This window comes from Protopterus annectens, chromosome 1.part0, assembly GCF_019279795.1.
Source record: "Protopterus annectens isolate FY-2018-M chromosome 1.part0, PAN1.0, whole genome shotgun sequence".
NCBI classification, from domain to species: domain Eukaryota; kingdom Metazoa; phylum Chordata; order Ceratodontiformes; family Protopteridae; genus Protopterus; species Protopterus annectens.
The window spans coordinates 670,465,038-670,482,865 of record NC_056725.1 but is presented as its reverse complement, the minus strand read 5'-3'; the positions used below and the strand labels follow the sequence as shown (position 1 = coordinate 670,482,865).

General features: G+C 38.9%; 1 protein-coding gene across 3 annotated transcripts in view; it reads left to right on the top strand.

Moving 5' to 3' along the window:
* The window catches only part of PLEKHG2 (pleckstrin homology and RhoGEF domain containing G2), a 1,701,404-nt gene that overhangs the window by 1,388,094 nt on the left and 295,482 nt on the right, over nt 1–17,828 (top strand). For all 3 annotated transcript variants that reach the window (XM_044062076.1, XM_044062085.1, XM_044062066.1), the window contains exon 9: nt 58–240. In XM_044062076.1, the coding sequence (XP_043918011.1) occupies nt 58–240 (183 nt within the window). The remainder of the gene's footprint in view (nt 1–57; nt 241–17,828) is intronic.

The window sequence follows — 17,828 nt, the reverse complement described above, 5'->3', positions numbered from 1 at the left end:
CATTATGACAACCACTATCTGCTATGCATCTGATTTTAATTTTTGGTTTTATTTTAGGAGATCCAGAGTTTGCTAGTGAACTGGAAAGGTCCAGACCTGCGTGCATTTGGCGAACTAGTCTTAGAAGGCATGTTCCGTGTCCAGAGGGTAAAGAAGGAGCGTGCATTTTTCCTTTTTGAAAAAATGCTGCTGATCACTAAGAAAAGAGGGGAACAGTATGTCTACAAGACTCATATATTTGTAAGTTCTTATTTTAGCAGCCCTATGTAATTTAGGTGTCCATTTGTTACAGGCCTTTTTTGTATGCCTTATTCCAGATTTACACAATTGCCTTACCTGTTGGTGATGCCTTTACAAACTTTGTCAGTTCCTCACAGTTCTTCCACATCTGATTATGCTCTATAACATAAAGGTATGTCAACCACAGAAGAAACCCTGGGAAGGCAGTGAGCTCAGAAGATTGAAAACTAGGAAGCAGAGTGACTGAGGATGCAGCTCTCCAGAAGTACGATATGGAAAATCACTGAGAGCCTGGCCCACATTGTAGTACAAGAGATGTTGTCAGCCTTCGTTAGTACTGTCTAATTGCTATCAGCCCATAGCTGCATAGCTGATATACTGCAGTGACATTAGTAAGCACATTACATTAATGGTGCTGTCTGCTCAACTGTCTCACTCCCTGGATAGTTGAGCTGGACAGGGTACTTTGTACATATACATATCACATGATACTGCTGATTTGCATAGCTGAGCTGGACAATGTACTTTGTACATATCACATGATATTGCTGATTGACTCTGCTATGATATAAGACGAAGAGTCTCCAAGTAAAAGCTAATTTTACTGGAAGTAGGTAAGACGCAAAGAAGTCAAACACATATTTGTGGCCAGCAGTTTCAAAGAAATATTATTCTCCTGGCCTTTTTTTTCTTACTGTCAGCCTTTTTAGTTTATGTTACAAGGAGTTGCAATATTTGAAACTCAACACTGGGGAGAATTAGTTCAGAGGTCATTTCTGTCAGCTTGATTCATGTGCTGTGATTTTTTTAAATATTTTGCATATTTTGTAGGAGCAGAGTGACACAGTGGTGCAGTGATTGCTGTCATTGCCTCATGGCTCAGTGGTCTGGTTCCTGGCTGACATTTCTTCTGTACAGTTTGCATGTCCTCCCTGAGCCTACATGAGTTCTCACTAGATGTACTTTTTTCTTTCTATATGTCAGAGACATAGATTTATGTGAATTTGTGATCCTTTGAATCACACATCAGTATATATTTAGCATGTGAGTGACTTCCTGTGTATTGTGTGATCAGCTGATATCTATCCAAGGAATGATTCAATGCCTTATGCTTGTTGCTTGCAGAATAGGCCATATAACACTGAAGATTACAGAGATGCTATTAGAAAACAATGACTGTTGTAAGATAATTTGTCTGCTGCCATTAATGATGATAACATTTCTTAACAGATGTAGTCATTGTATGTAATGGGGTGGGCAATTTTATTTCTGAACTGGTAGGCTTGAGTTCTTTTGCTCATATTTCCTACAGCTACGGAACAGAGATTTACATACATGAGTACTTTCTATTTCCCTTTTCATGATACAAGTAAAAAGAGGGATACAGCATTAAAATACACTGCTCTTTATGCAACACACAAGAAACAGAACCACTGTTAACTCACTAACACTGACACTACATCTTTATGCATTCCAGTCTATGTGTTTACAAGTCCCAGCCAGTAGGTTTAGAAAAGGCAGTTCAATACAAGTGCAGTAAACAAACCAAATGTGCCGTTCAGTTTTCGTATGTAATATGAAGACTGTAGTAATGGATGTTTTCCTCATTCTCATTCCTGTCTGATAATGGAAGCTTCAAGGTATTAAAAGGCGTCTTCAAAGCATGAGGCTGTAGTGGAATGTTAAACCACAGTGACAGTATAACTGACAGACAAAGATAAACGTAGTACGTATGAGTATGTTTTGCTGTATAGCAAACAATGTCTGTTTATAACAGAAAGTAGCATTTTTCATCAAATTATAATTTTTAGTGAGTGCTGATGTCTCAATCTCTCCACTTCATGGAGTTCTATTTTCTTTTACGTCTACTTATCTGGTCAGTAGTGAAGCATTCATTTGTTTGTCTGGTTCACAGAACATTAGCTTAAGTGGCTGCTGATCATCTGTATGAATCAGTTTCACATCTGAAGTAAAGAAACAAATGTTCATAGGTGGCCTTCTAGCAGCCTGTTTTCCCTACCCCTATGTGGCCTTCAGCCTGTATGCAGTATTTGAGGCATGGCCTGATGCGATCTGCTAAAGCTGAAACATTACATCTTTGCTTCTGGATTGCACACTGTGATGCTACATCTTTCATTCTGTTTACTACAGCTCCAACCATCTCATAGTATTCTTGGTCATTAGCAGTATTCCATTTATTCCCAGAACACTGTGCAGCTACAGTAGATATTTAGTGAGGAATGGCAAACATCCTTCTATCACACTGGAATACCATTATAACAGCTAGGGGTTCTGGTGGCTGCCAGGCCTCAAGTAGTCTGTGGTACAGTTTGCAGTTTATTAGCAAATGAAAAATAGCTGATAACTAGTCTTCCTTACTGCAAGTTGAATATATTCTTAAGCTCTGGCAAATAGCTGTTGACAGAATCAAACCCTGTACAACAAGGAAAAGCTCATTAAGAGCTCATAGCTTTAATTGTCTACACTAACTGCCAGACAACTAATGACATAGGCCCATCTTCCTTTTTTCTTTCCTCAGTACACTTCTTGAAAGAAATATGTGTGATCAAACTCTTGATCACTGCCTCAAATGCAGTCTCCACTTTAAAAAATGCATAGTTTCTTACTCACTTTCTTTCACTCAGAACATCTAACAGCTGACCTGTTTTTATATCTCACTAAAACTTTAAGTCTAGTCAACCAGAAAATATTAATTGAGTGTCCCTAGTCCATCGCTTTCAGCCTTCTTGCAATCACTTGGTTCTACAGTTTTCTTTCATAGTAACATGTTGTCAAAACTGGATCAAGCCTCTCTTCCAAAACATCTATTTTACTAGAATATTGCAGGGGTCAGCGGCAGGTCCACTTCTCTTTTCTGTCTTCATCTGCCTCCCCTTCTTTATGTAACATTATAATCATTTCAGATCTTCAAAGAGTATCATCTCCCTAAGAACTGACTTACTAAGAGTCTTCAAAGATTCCATTCATTGGCTAAGTTTCAAAAGCTGTTCCTCAGTTGGAATAAATCATTATTAGACTAAGTTTTGTCACAAACATTTCCTACCTCCTTAGCTACTAAAGGAACTGCATAGAAACTGTTTTTTATGCAAATGTATGTGTATCTAGCTGGGCACTTACATTACCCACCCAAGAACAAAAACATGTACTGTCTCTGTCTGCCTGTCCTCTCCTGCTACAAACTCTCTCACTTGCAAGTACATGAAACAATCAAACTAAGTCTCCATACCTTGATCAACTATGGACTCCACTTTCTCTCCTACTCTGTTACTCAAGATTTCTAAAGCCTTCAAACCCTTAGAAATCATATCCGAAGGTTTATTCTACTGAAAACCAAACTAGAATGTGACTACATAAAGGGCAGACCTTGCTGTCCTTATTGTTATTCACAAAATGATACTGCAAAATATCTGTTCTTGATTAGTTTGTAAATTTCATTTTAGAAGCACTTCAACTAATCTTCTGTCTAAAAACCATCTCAGTATGCATCCTCTATGGACCACAATACACCCTGGCTGGACTTTACCTATTATTGCCCATATGCCCTGGAGTCACTTTCCCACTGAAGTCAGGGAAAGTAAAACTACAAATGAAAGCGTCTGCAGACTTAAGTGCTACACTGAGAGACTGATCTTCGTACTCAGTCCAGAACAACTTAAGGATTGTTTCAAGTGACCAACTTTATTCCATCATCATCTTTATTTTAATCTAAATCCATTGGCAACACTTTATTCTTGTAGTCCATCTCAGCTGATACCCACCTTGAAATACAAAACTACCTTAAGTGATTCACACCCATAGCACTGGATCACTGTTTACTGCTAGATGTGGGTGCTAACTTGTCCCATTCAACCCTACCGTGCTTGAATAGCAGACGTCAAGGCAGTATTTAGTGAGAAAATTAAGTAGTTTAAATGTGAAGAAATTGTTTTAAACAGAGTTTTAAACTATATATATTTTTTTACATTTGAAGTTCCTCTGGTTCTGAGCTTTGGACAGTTGCTGTTTAGCCAGCCTATGATCAGGAGTACAACACTTCATTATCAGAATGACTTCAGGTGTTAATGACTTTCTGCGTCTTGAACCTCTTCCAAACACCAGAATGTATACATTTTGCAGCGGGGTCTCTTATATCACTCATTATGAAAGCAATGGATTACACTGTGGAATGCTGCATTATGGACAATGTTTGTTTATTTATGAACAATTTCTGTTCTCAAAAGAGCCTGACAAAATATTACATTTTTCACAGTTAAGTTACTGTTTACATATTTGCTTGAATAAATATTTAAAAATGGTCAAAACCTAGTAACACTTGTAGCCTATGTTAATGCAGTAGTCACTTACTGAATGTATGATCTCGGCATGCTCCCTTGTAAACACCATTTGCCAACCCCTATAAGCCTTTCTGCACGTGTAAATCATTCTCCATATTTTTTCAGTTGTATCTTTGAGCCTGAGCAGTGGTTGAAACAACTCACTACCCTGGTCATCAAAGAAACAAATAAATAATAATGAGTAGGTAAGCAGGTAAAATCTAACCTATAAATGACATTTTTTGCTTGTGTAATTTTCTTACACTACAGCATGTAACAAGTATTAATCCATAGACCAGAAGAGAACATTCTGTCCTCCTTGGAAAACAATTAGCTCTTTCACATAGGTTTTACCAGGCTTATATTCGATAGATGAATTAACCCAAAGGCAGTATCCTCTTCTCCTCTGTAGCTGTTCCATATAAGGTTCACCAAATTAATATTGGTTAAAAGAATAAAGCATTTCCTACAATGTGTAAGTATTTAAAAAAGATATTGAATGAGAAGATAAAAAAAACAATATTCAGTATGAGATTAAGTAGTGAAAGGCATTATAAACATATTTTTTTCACAGCATATTCAGGAAACTGCTAAAATATGTGTACAGAATGATTTTATCGAAGCATTGCTCCACAACTGTAGCCCACCTTTATAAAGAGCCTTATTTACAAAATGGCCCCATTCTACAGAAGTTGCTACAGTAAAATTGATTGTTTTACTCATCTGTCTTAGTTTGAGTTTAATTTGGTAAATCTTTGCCATGTTGAGGTAGTAATTAGGTATGATACTTTATGATGCATCATTTTCCACAAAGAATAACAATTCCTTGAAATTTTTTTCAAGTAAAATGGCCTTTTCTCTTTGAGGCCATTGCGACATGCTGATTATCAGATGATTTGTGACTCAGCAGGACCGTAGTAACATACCAGTTAAACTTCATGTTATTTTCTAAAAGGTGGATTAAATAAGGAGCAAACAACTTCTATTGTATCAAATCAATATGATGTATCACTGCATAAAGAGGCCAGTATGATCAGAAAGGGGGGAGAGTGCTCAAACCTGTTGAAGGGAGTGGTCAGAAAATAAGTTGGGCATGGATTCTTTTTACAATTCTCTTCTATACAGTCCTTAGCAGGCGGAAAGTAAGAAATGGCCCGCACTGCTGTGCATGGCATATGGTCTGCACTGTACAGGTGTTTCCACTTTCTGGGTACCCTACTGCATTTGGATCTCTGTCATGTATCAAGGGTATCTGAGGGCGTCATGATTAATGCTCCATGGTTCATTTGGATCTGTGCAGTGTATCAAGGATATTTGAGGGCCTCAAAATTAATGCTCTGTAGTCCACTTGCTGACATTTAGAGGTGAATGTCTGATGTACCTCTTATCTGTTTTTGCTTAACTAGTCTAAAAAGGACAAAACATGAAAAAACAAAAAAAGCTTTATGACAAAGGACATGCATTGTATTTGGGAATTAACTGCTTAGAGTAAACTCACTGTCTGTTGTGAAGCAGTCAAGACATTGGATGAAATCTAGAGTATTGCAATGATTACAGTGAATGAAAAATATTGTCAGAAGACAGACCGGTGCAAGACAGAAGTAAAATTCTGGTAGAAAAGTCAACAGTGTACCCATAAAACATCCAAGGAGAGAGCATTAACATTTAACATATGTAATGTTCTGGTTATGCATTTCCCAAAGTGTATCATACATTTGTGCCATTGCTTCTTACTGAAATTCTTTTTACTTCTTTGTTTGTATGTCTTTTCAAAAAGAATGTTTGACTTCAGTACATAGCCACCTGGTAGACATGTGTGCAGTGAGCAAAACATGTTACATTTCAGTTCAGAGAGAAAACGGATCTATTGTTGTCATTACAGCCCAAACCTTTAAGCAAGCAGCAACAGATTTCCCTATAAAATACTTACAGTATGTGGTAATGTCTCAAAGTTGTTCCTCAAAGCAGCTGTTTCTCTCTTCTACCAATGACATTTATTCTGTCTACAGTTTGTACTTTACTGTGCCATATGAATTAAGCCAACCCCGGTCATTAATGCTAACTTCTTGGCATATATTGGTCCCCAGAGTGATCCAATCTCCATATTTCTCCTACTAAGTGGGTCAGTGTGTGAATTTTACTAAGAATCTCTCACAGTCAAAGTAGCACTATTCATTACTGACTGGAATAGCATTCAGTATAAGTCATTGGCTCAATATTTTATTTAAGAGTTTTTGGATTTAAGTGGTAGGAAGGACCATGCCAGAAGCTTCATATACCTCCATTAATATTACTGGATAAGCGAAATTATCCAGAATAAGCCGGAGTATTCCCTTGCTATTATTTAAAATTCGTGTCACTGCATAGGGGAGTGGATAAGTCTCAAAGGAAATAAAATGTTGTCTATGCACTTAAGTGATAGACCAAGGGCAGCCAACAAGACCACCATGTGTTTCAAAACTTTTTAACATGACAGAAGCAGGTGAGCTATGAGAAGGTCTGTAGAAGGAAGAGTTGTGACGATGTGAAAATAGAGAACAGATTGCGATTCATTCAGTAAGCATGCTAATCACTTGCATGCTCCAGCTGTGTCCTGAGGGTATGCAGGAAAACCACAAAGACAAAAATGCAGGTAACGTCAAATCTGGCAAGCTGGAATGCTGACTTTGTTTTATTGTTGACACTTTATCTTCAAATCCATATGACTCTTGTTTAAATTATCCAATTATATGTTGAAAACAAGACCAACTTGAAAGTTGCAAAAACAGCTCCCTATTGTAATTCCAGGTCTCATAAACGAGAGTTCTGGGATTATAAAAAAATAAGTATAAGAATACCGAGGGTCAGCAAATACTGAATATTGCTGTTCACTTTTAAAGTTGTGTTTTGCCAGGGGTAAACCTCTTGCATCCCCATTGTGGCGAATCCCCCCCCCCCCCCCCCACCAAGCTTATATATTTTCTCTGAGACTGTAATACCTCAGTGAGCAGGAAGTATTCCACGAAATGGCAATTTCATACATTTGCAAGTCTTGGTATTCTGGAACTCATACTAACAAGTTTCAGATTATCAACTGATTATCCTCAAAAACTCATCATAAAACAAAAATTGGAAGAGATGTATATTTAAATGTGGTTTTAATTCTTAAGAAACCACAAATAGTCCAGAAAGAGCAGCAATGTTTATTTAAAACATAACAAAACTAATAAAATAAAGTGTACTTTACCCTGTATTAAAACAGACATATTGCAGACACCTGTTACATACTAAAACACATATCAATCAGTTAAAATCACCTGATATGAAATTAGTGTCTCAACTATCTATGTTTTACAAGGTTTAAGAGTGAAAGAACCATATAGGTTCATAGGTATTTTCTAGACTAATGACCACAAGGGCCTTTTAAAACCTAGTCATGCATTCCAAATCTCTGACAAGTCCTGGTACCCTTTATAAGTGTAAGCAGGAGCTTGTGAGGCAAAACATTTACAAGCTGCCTGTGTTCATTAGAGACAAAGGTGCCAAACCAGGGATGAATTTCCTGTTCCCCATCCAACTGTCCAAGTTACACTTGAACTTGTTTAGAGAGGAATTCTGCTTCACATGAATAGGGAGCCTGTTCCAGAGAAAGTGAAGTCTCTGAGATAAGTATCTGTCGCTCCAGCATGTCCTATTTATATCAGAGGCAAGGTTTATGTCTTTAGAATGGGTAATTCTGGTTCTGTCTGTTTTGTGAATATGCAGGAGGTCCATCAGAGTGGGTCTGACAATGCCTTTATGCCAGGCATAGATCTCCCCTCAAAAGCCTGTAGGTGACAGAATACAGGGATAGGGACTTGAGGCAGTTTGCATAAGACCTGTTAATTATGCCCTGCATTCTTTTCGTGAGTTATCTCCATGAACATTCCAGTTGTTGGATATACCGGGTTAGGTACATACCAAAGAGGGCATTGTACTCAATAATAGGTCTGATGAAGGCCAAATACAGTGGAACAATGACTTCCTTGGACCTAGATGCCATATCTTTATTTATAAGTTACACAACATAGAATGATTTCCTCACTACCATAGACACGTGATGGTCAAAGACTAGATTACTGTCTATGTGTGTCCCCTGAAGTTACTGACTACTTGGTCAACTCTTGGTGGTTCGTTGTCAGTATGATAGTTACCAGAGGTGGACGACTTCCTGAAGGACACTGTTATGCATTCCTTGGCATTTAGTTTTAGTCCTTGTCAATGACATCAGTTGCTTGTCTGTGTCATCCCTTCCTGGAAAACATTTATGTCGATGGGTGATTCAATGGCAGCTCCTAATTTGCAATCATCAGCAAATTTAGTCAGCCAAAAGCCATTGACATTTGACATGACTTCAGAGAAGTAAATGCAAAAAAAGAAGAGGTCCCAGTATCGATCTCTGTGGGACTTTGCTTGTGACTGGCCTCTTTGTAGAGGTGGACTCCGAACTTCTAACTTCCTGGGTCCCGTCTGTTAGCCAGCTGACTATCCACTGGGTGATGTAAGGGTTTGTATCTAACCTCTTAAGTTTGTCAACAATGCCAGAGTGATGTATTGTGTTAAATGCCTTGGCCAGGTCAAGGTAGGCAGTGTGAACCATTTTGCCTCATCCATTGCTTTGCTGACCTTTTCAAAGAAGTCCACCAGATTGAGTAGGCATGACTTGCCCTTGATGAAACCAAATTAGGTTGGGTCCAGTGTCTGGATGTTTTCTATGTCATTATTGATCATTAACATGATAATTTGTTCCATGGCTTTACATATGAGACTAGTGGGTGAGAATCAGACCCTGCACCTTTTGTCCACTATGCTAACCCTCCCCATAAAACATGACAATGCACTGGTCAGGAATTGAACCCTGCTCCCCTATGTGGGAAGCAAGAATACTGCTACTGAACCACCAATGCAGCCATAACAGCACTGTAACTATAAACCAAGTGAGGCAGTAACACAATGTAGTACACTCCATTTCTCTATATTGTATTTTAATAAGAAGGTCACCCTCTCTAACTTTAGAATAAACCCATTATAAAACAAAAATGTTAAGGTATGCCCAACATTATTATTACTGGTATACTGCATCACAAGTGCATTATTCTAATTTTTTTCTCATAAGTATGTTCTACTATGCAATCACTTAAATTTTGTCTTCATACTGCCAACATAAAAAAGTTACCAACATATGCATTTCACTAAGTAAGCAATTGTCACACTATTGTAATCAACCTGTAAATATAGTCAATTTCATTTATTTGTTATTGATTGTTCAAAGACTTCAGTTCCATGTATACATTTATTACACATGTGACGAAAACAGATACTGCCAGTACAGCTATCTGGAATTTTGTAAATAAGTATATGTCATTTGTGAATATCAACATGATTTATATACGATGCTTGTATTACAAATGTATTAGAACTGCATGTCATGTGTATATCAAACTGTTGGTACAGACGTATGTGGTGAAAAGGTTTTTGGAAAGTGCTGTTTGAACTGTAACCACAGTGTGCCGTACTGCAATAGAACAGAAATGTCCACACTCTATTGTAACTGTTTAAATGTATATATTTTAATAGTGGAAACTGGAATACAGGAGGTTAACTTTAGAAAAATAGCTGAAATTAAATTACTTTATAGCCACGTAATAAAAGATGGCATCTTTCAGTTTTTCAATGCAGCAAGGAGATGCAGTGTTTAAAACTAAGGAGCTTTCTGTATTTTCTCTAGGGTGAAATAATTACTAGTCTTGAAATGTGAAGGAATGTAATTGTTTTATGACTTTCAGCATCTGCCCAAGATCTGAGGTCTATGTTTTTTCACAGGTAGATGCTAAATAGTCTCAGCTTCTAGCAGTGGAAGTTTCACCTGGGATAGAGTCAGGTGACAAGAAATTATGTCATTCTGCAAGCTATCCCAGCAGTAATATTTGAGATATTAATTTGGGAACTGTCTGAGGGAGACATGGCATTCTGTATTCTGACTTGGAACTGACATCAACAGGAACCATTCACCACACATCTGCCTTGCTCTCTTTTTCTTCTTCTTCTCCTCTTTTGGCTGTTCCCATTAGGGGTCGCAACAGTGGATCATCTGTTTCCATTTCTTCCTGTCCACAGCATATTGCTCTGTCACACCAACCACCTGCATGTCCTCTCTCACCATATCTATAAACCTTATCTTAGGCCTTCCTCTGTTCCTCTTATCTGGCAGCTCCATCCTTACCATCCTTTTCCCAATATACCCAGCTTCCCTCCTCCACACATGTCCAAACCAATGCAATCTCGCTTCTCTGACTTTGTCTCCAAACCGTCCAACCTGAGCTGACCCTCTAATATACTGATTCCTAATCCTGTCCATCCTTGTCACACCCAGTGCAAATCTTAACATCTTTAACTCTGCCACTTCCAGCTCTGACTCCTGCTTTTTGGTCAATGCCACCGTGTCCAACCCATACAACATAGCTGGTCTCACTACCCTGTTGTAGACCTTCCCTTTCACTCTTACTGGTACCCGCCTGTCACAAATCACTCCTGACACTCTTCTCCACCCATTCCACCCTGCCTGTACTCTCTTTTTCACCTCTCTTCCACACTCACCATTACTCTGAACTGTTGATCCCAAGTACTTAAACTCATCCACCTTCACCAACTCTACTCCCTGCATCCTCACCATTCCTCTATCGTCCCTCTCATTCACACACACATATTCTGTCTTAGTCCTGTTGACCTTCATTCCTCTCCTCTCTAGAGCATATCTCCACCTGTCCAGGGTCTCCTCAACCTGGTCCCTACTCTCACTACAGATCACAATGTCATCTGCAAACATCATAGTCCATGGGGCCTCCTGTCTGATCTTGTCTGTCAACCTGTCCATCACCATTGCAAATAAGAAAGGGCTCAGAGCTGATCCTTGATGTAATCCCACCTCCACCTTAAATGCATCTGTCACTCCCACTGCAGACTTCATCACTGTCTCACTACCCTCGTACATATCCTGTACCACTCTTACATACTTCTCTACCACTCCTTACTTCCTCATACAATACCACAACTCCTCTCTAGGCACCCTATCATATGCTTTCTCCAAGTACACAAAGACACAATGCAACTCCTTCTGACCATCTCTATATTTCTCCATCAACACTCTCAGAGCAAACATTGCATCTGTAGTGCTCCTTCATGGCATGAAACCATACTGCTGATCACTAATCATTACCTCCCTTCTTAACCTAGTTTCCACCACTCTTTCCCATAACTTCAAGCTGTGACTGATCAGTTTTATCCCTCTGTAGTTACCACAGCTCTGCACATCACCCTTATTCTTAAAAATAGGTACCAAAACATTTTTCTCCACTCCTCAGGCATCCTCTGACTTTCCAAGATTTCATTAAATAATCTGGTTAAAAACTCCACTGCCATTTCTCCTTAGCACCTCCATGCTTCCACTGGTATGTCATCTGGACCAACAGACTTTCCATTCTTCATCCTTTTCATAGCTGTCCGTACTTCCTCCTTGCTAATCTGTTTCACTTCCTGATTCACTATCCCCACATCATCCAACCTTCTCTCTCTCTCATTCTCTTCATTCATCAGCCCCTCAAAGTATTCTTTCCATCTGCTCAACAGACTTTCCTCACTTGTGAGTACATTTCCCTCACTATCCTTTATCACCCTTACCTGCTGCACAACTTTCCCAGCTCAGTCTCTCTGTCTAGCCAATCGGTACAGGTCCTTTTCTCCCTCTTTAGTGTCCAACCTTTCATACAACTCTCCATATGCCTTATACTTAACATTCACCACCTCTCTCTTTGCCATGCTCCTCATCTCCTTATACTCCTGTCTACTTTCTTCATCTCTCTGACAATCCCACTCCTTCTTCACCAGCCTCTTCCTCTGTATAATCTCCTGTACTTCCTCATTCCACCCCCAGGTCTCCTTGTCCTCCTTCCTCTGTCCAAATGTCACACCAAGCACCTTTCTAGCTGTCTCCCTTAGCATCTCTTCTGTAGTTACCCAGCTATTTGGTAACTCTTTACTGCCCCCTAGTGCCTGTTTTAACTCTTCCCTGAACTCCACCTCACAATCACCCTTTTTCAACTTCCACCATTTGATCCTTGCCACTGCTCTCACACTTGTCCTCCTCTTCTTGATCATCACATCTGCCTTGCTCTGATGAAGTAATTTACTAGGGAATAGTATAATTCTCTTAGATATAGTCTGGAATATAACAAAGATCAGTTTAAATATTTTTCTTTACTTATTCGAGACTGTTCTACAATGTTGTTTTAAATATTTCCTGTGATTTTGAACTCTGATGTCATTGTGAATATATAATGAGTATTTTCTTGTTCTTTTATTATTTATTATTAAATATATTTAAACCTTTCATTGTGACTGATCTGTCTAGAGATATTTAAGTTTTGAGAGTACTTGCATATTTATTTGGTGACACTGTGTGGACCACTCCTAATAGCCTTGCTCTTGGTCAAACTACCATTTCTAGTAATATTAATATTATGCAGTAAGACTGGACACCTTTTGTTAAGGGCCTTAAAGTAGCTGATAAGGAGTTGGCTGGTGGCAGTGATAATTACCTTATAGTTTGGGCAAAAGGGAGCATAGCTAGTAGATCTGTCACAGCCTTTCCCAGGTGTTTGTGTGTGTGTGTGTGTGTGTGTGTGTGTGTGTGTGTGTGTGTGTGTGTGTGTGTGTGTGTATATGTGTGTAAATCATCCTCAAAAAGTGTGTGTGTCAGCTACTTGGGCAGGGCCATGAAGCACTGGTTTGACAGAGAGGATGTTGGAGGTCTTGGCTTGGCCACTCAGTTGAGGGGAGTCTTACTGGTACTTTTCTGTTAAAGGGGCAATAGTCATTGGCAAACATAAAGGTTGCCGCAAACTGTACCGAAAATGAAAAGCAGACCAAAACAATGAAATAACAACTACGGAAATGTATGGTACTGTCAGAAGGCAGCCAAATATAAAACCACGAACAAATAACCACCACTGAGTTGACAGCGACCATACATTTTACGTGCTGGCACATTGACGCTTTTACTCCATATTCACTTCACATATTTAAAAGCTCTTCATATGTTTGAAAAGCCTTTGCCCCCATTTCTGCTGACTGCAGGTTGACAGTTATGCCTCAGAGTATTACAAATGTTAAGACAGTCACTGCTGAAAATCAGTAGATGGTCGGACAGAGGACCACATCCTTCTTTTTTCAGTATAGAACACATCTCATTTACACCCTATTTAGGAAGTTACACGGAATGTTTGTAAAAATGTCTGTGTAAGTGGCAGTCAGTTGACAAGAAATCAGTAACACTGACAAGAAAGGAAAAATTGAAAGCAGAATACAAGACCAACAGAAGCAGCAGTGACTTGCAAAAATAGCTCCACAGCAAATGGCAAATGAGAAGCAGAACCCAACAGTAACCTAAGCAGTACTGGCTTGGCAGCAAAATACATTAGTAATACTGCAACTAAGCGAAAAGTACAAACAGAAGACAACAATAAAATAAGCAGTAGTGACATGTACAAAATCAAAAATACTGTGAGAACGAAGATGACATTGCAAGCACACAAAAATAAACAGCGCTGAGGTGACATCAGTGGTACATTGCATTTTGTCCACTTTAAACATCTAAGGACTACAGCTGGTAGCCTGGTACTCACTCAGGCCATCCACAAAACAGGGTACGTGTGGTTAAAAATGGAAGATGTCATAAATTGTCATTATGATATCAATATTTTGCTTATGCATCAGACTTGGACCAATGGAGAAATTGATTAAACTGCTAAATATATTTCTATGATACATTTATGTTTGCCGCCGACTGTTGCCCCATTAACAGAAAAGTACCATCTTACTGGGGATCTGGAGAAAGAGGGAAAAAACACCCCCCGACTGACTGTCATCTCTGTGTGCCCTTAAGGGAAATTGCACTTGATGCAGAGAGATGCATCTGGAAATATTGTGTGTGCAGTTGCTATCCTCCCAATGTATAGTCCCCACTGCTGCCAGTGGTGAGGACTGAGGCTCCTAGATTACTGGTCCAGTGGTGGGTTGCCATAATATGTACAGTTAGTACATTTGAAAATGCACCTCTGTGATTGTTGCAGAAGTGTTTTGGAGGTAGGTGGGGACATAAAAGCAAACAAAAGTCCATCACCTGTTATTTGTACAAAATCAGAGGAAGGTGAGCAGGCCAAGACTTCAATACATCATTAACATTATTTACATAGGTAAGACAGAAGTGCAGAAGTAGGGTCTGAGGTCCCACCTCTCTGCACAGTAAAAAAGGTTACATCATATACAACCTCTTTTGAGGAATGCTGTTCCAATCTGTAACTACTTCAGATTCAGAAAAACATGTTGAATAAACTGCCCAGAAGTGACATCCATCTCCCTACTGAAAGCTGCTTCACCAATTGTAAGGCACAACAACATCCTACAGATTTGTCCCCACACATTGTTCTTATAAATACAGCCTAGGACTCCCACTTTTGTGTTCTAAATGCAGTTTGTAAATGCAGTTCTCTACACTTTACAAAGGGCCATATGCAACAGTAACAGTAAATAAACTTCAAAAAGTCTATTCTTTGACTTAAGAACTCATCCTATCTTAGCAATGTACATCATCTACCATATTAAAAACATATTATTTATTTAACATTTGTTTACCAGGAATGTCTGACTGGGGCAGAGCCCATTTTTAGTGGAGGCCTGTGGGGAAATGAAGAAGCATGTCTGTGGAATGTGGGAGGAAACCCACATGAAGTCAGGGAGGACATGTAGACTCTGCACGGAAGGCAGTCCAGCCAAGAATCGAACTGGAGAAACTCTTGGTGTGAGGTGACAATGCTAACCACTGCAGCAGTGCACTGCCCCAAATATTATTCACAAAGCAAATGTTAAACATGCGATTACTGCATTCATACCCACCATGTACTTATTGATTTTCCCAATCTAATAGCACATTATTGGCATATATAATGACAGCTGAGGTACCCATTGTTACCCCAGTCTTTTGATGATAATGTATATCTTCAAAGCAGAAAATATCATGTTGAAGAACAACTTCCAGCAGTGTACACAAGATTTAACTATGCACATTAAAATAAGCTAGTTAAATGTATCCTAAAAGGCTCAAAACATGCGTCCAGTGGTTGCATTCTGCATATGCCATTTTCATACTTTTTTCCAAAAAGTATTTGCTGTCAATACTGTCCCTCCTAATATTTGCTAAAAAAATTAAAAACAAAAATAAGTATAGACAAATGTTCAGTGACCCATCAATGCCCAGAAGTAGTTAATTTCATAGGCAGGTTAGACAGACTCTTACAAACTTTTGGATGTCCAGATATGACAGGGAACATGAGTTCAAATATGCTAAAATAGTCCAAAAACTGAATTGTAAGTTAGCCCTTTATATGTTAATCAAACAAGGTATGTTTAACACTTGAGATAAATGTCTTAACATCATGTCACAAGCTGGAAGTTCTCAGATCATTCAATAAGAAATGCATACCTCCACAGTTTAATACAAATATCACACCCCATTTGACAGCTGGATTAAATTGCAGCACCTCTTTTGTTCTTAAGGCTCATACCTCATCAGAAGTCAATTTATAAAAGGAACTCTAAGGACTAGCATGGTCATCGTGGTAATTTTTCATTAATACTTTAGAATCCTGTAACCAGTGAAGTGAATAATAGAAATAATGGTGCTTGGTGTACTAAAACATTAACTGCAAAGTTATTAGGAGATATGATTTTCAAGTTTAAAGTTCAAACAAAAACTTATAAATCTGTCACTAATCGTCTATCAGACAGTCCTGTAGAGGTATAAGAGATAAACCTTTTGCTAGCACAGATGTATATGTCTATGTCTTGCTATTACCAGAAAAGTGACATACCATATTTATCACTTTTATCTCTTAGTGCAGGACATGCTGCATGTTTTTACATTCAGTGTCTGTTGTTGTTGTCCTCCTTGGCCTCATTCCCTTCTCCCCTCTCCTGCCTTCCCTGCTCCTGTCCTCCCCCTCTTCATTCATAACAGACCTTACTTAACCTCCCCTAGACTCAATCCAAACCACATCTTGGGCCACTGAGAAGACCAAGGATGCGTGTATGGTGTGATACTGCTGCTGGAGAGTGTGCCCTGTCCCTGCCACACCATAACAGCCCTACAAGCTCCACAACAGCTGCCTATGGAAGATGCGTATGTGCTTCCATGCATGAACAACCTTCTGATCACAGGTTATGCCTCTTGTAGCAAGGATCCTGATAGGCGCTTAATGTTGCTTTTGCAGTGATCCAAGCCACCTCCTTCTCTTCAGCATAGGTGAGCTGATGTCAGCCATGCACTTCCATCCTCAACCACATGGCCCTTCCATTGCCCATGCCACTAGTTGAACATGGCTCAGCTGGGACTTAGTAATGGCTTTATCCCTCCTCTCCACCGGGAGCACTCTTCCTTCATCTTCTGTGTCCTCTTTCTTGACTCCTTCCCCTGTCTCCCTACTGATTCATGTTGTAAAAAAGTCAACATCCAGCTTCTTCTGGAAGTCATGGAACATTGCGTAGTTGAAAATTCTTAATTTAATTAGATGTTACCCGATTTGTATAAACTGTTTCTGTTTGCATTTGTGAATTTTTAGAACCACACAAGTGTACTGCCACCAACAAAATGCAGGAAATTACAGACAGGCCACATGACCATATTTTTTCTTGATTCAAGAGTGGGTCCAGTTCAACCCATGGCCCAGCTTCTAATCAGAAACAGATTTGAACAATTGGGCATTTATGTACTGTGCAAAGACTGCCACAACAGGGGGCATCTCAACCCTACGAACTGGATACTTGCAAGTTATGCTTCACACAGATGTAAAACGTACTGTACTAGCTACTAGGTACAACTAACCACTCAAAAACATGATACAATTGTTTACTAAGCAAGTAGGTACTGGCATAAACTTTTAGTGCAGGAAAATATTGTTTAACTAATATACATTTTGGACACTTGTAACATCATACATTTTTTTAATTTTGCAGGATATATACGGCACTAGCAAACACTTTTTTTAAATGCTTAAGTCTATTTTTTAGAGCTGAGAAAGCTTAGACTAATAATATTGAATAGAGCTTGATAAAAATAAGCAAAAATGCATGACAGCATGACACATATACCTTGAAATTATAATTATGCCACTGTAAATCTTCTTA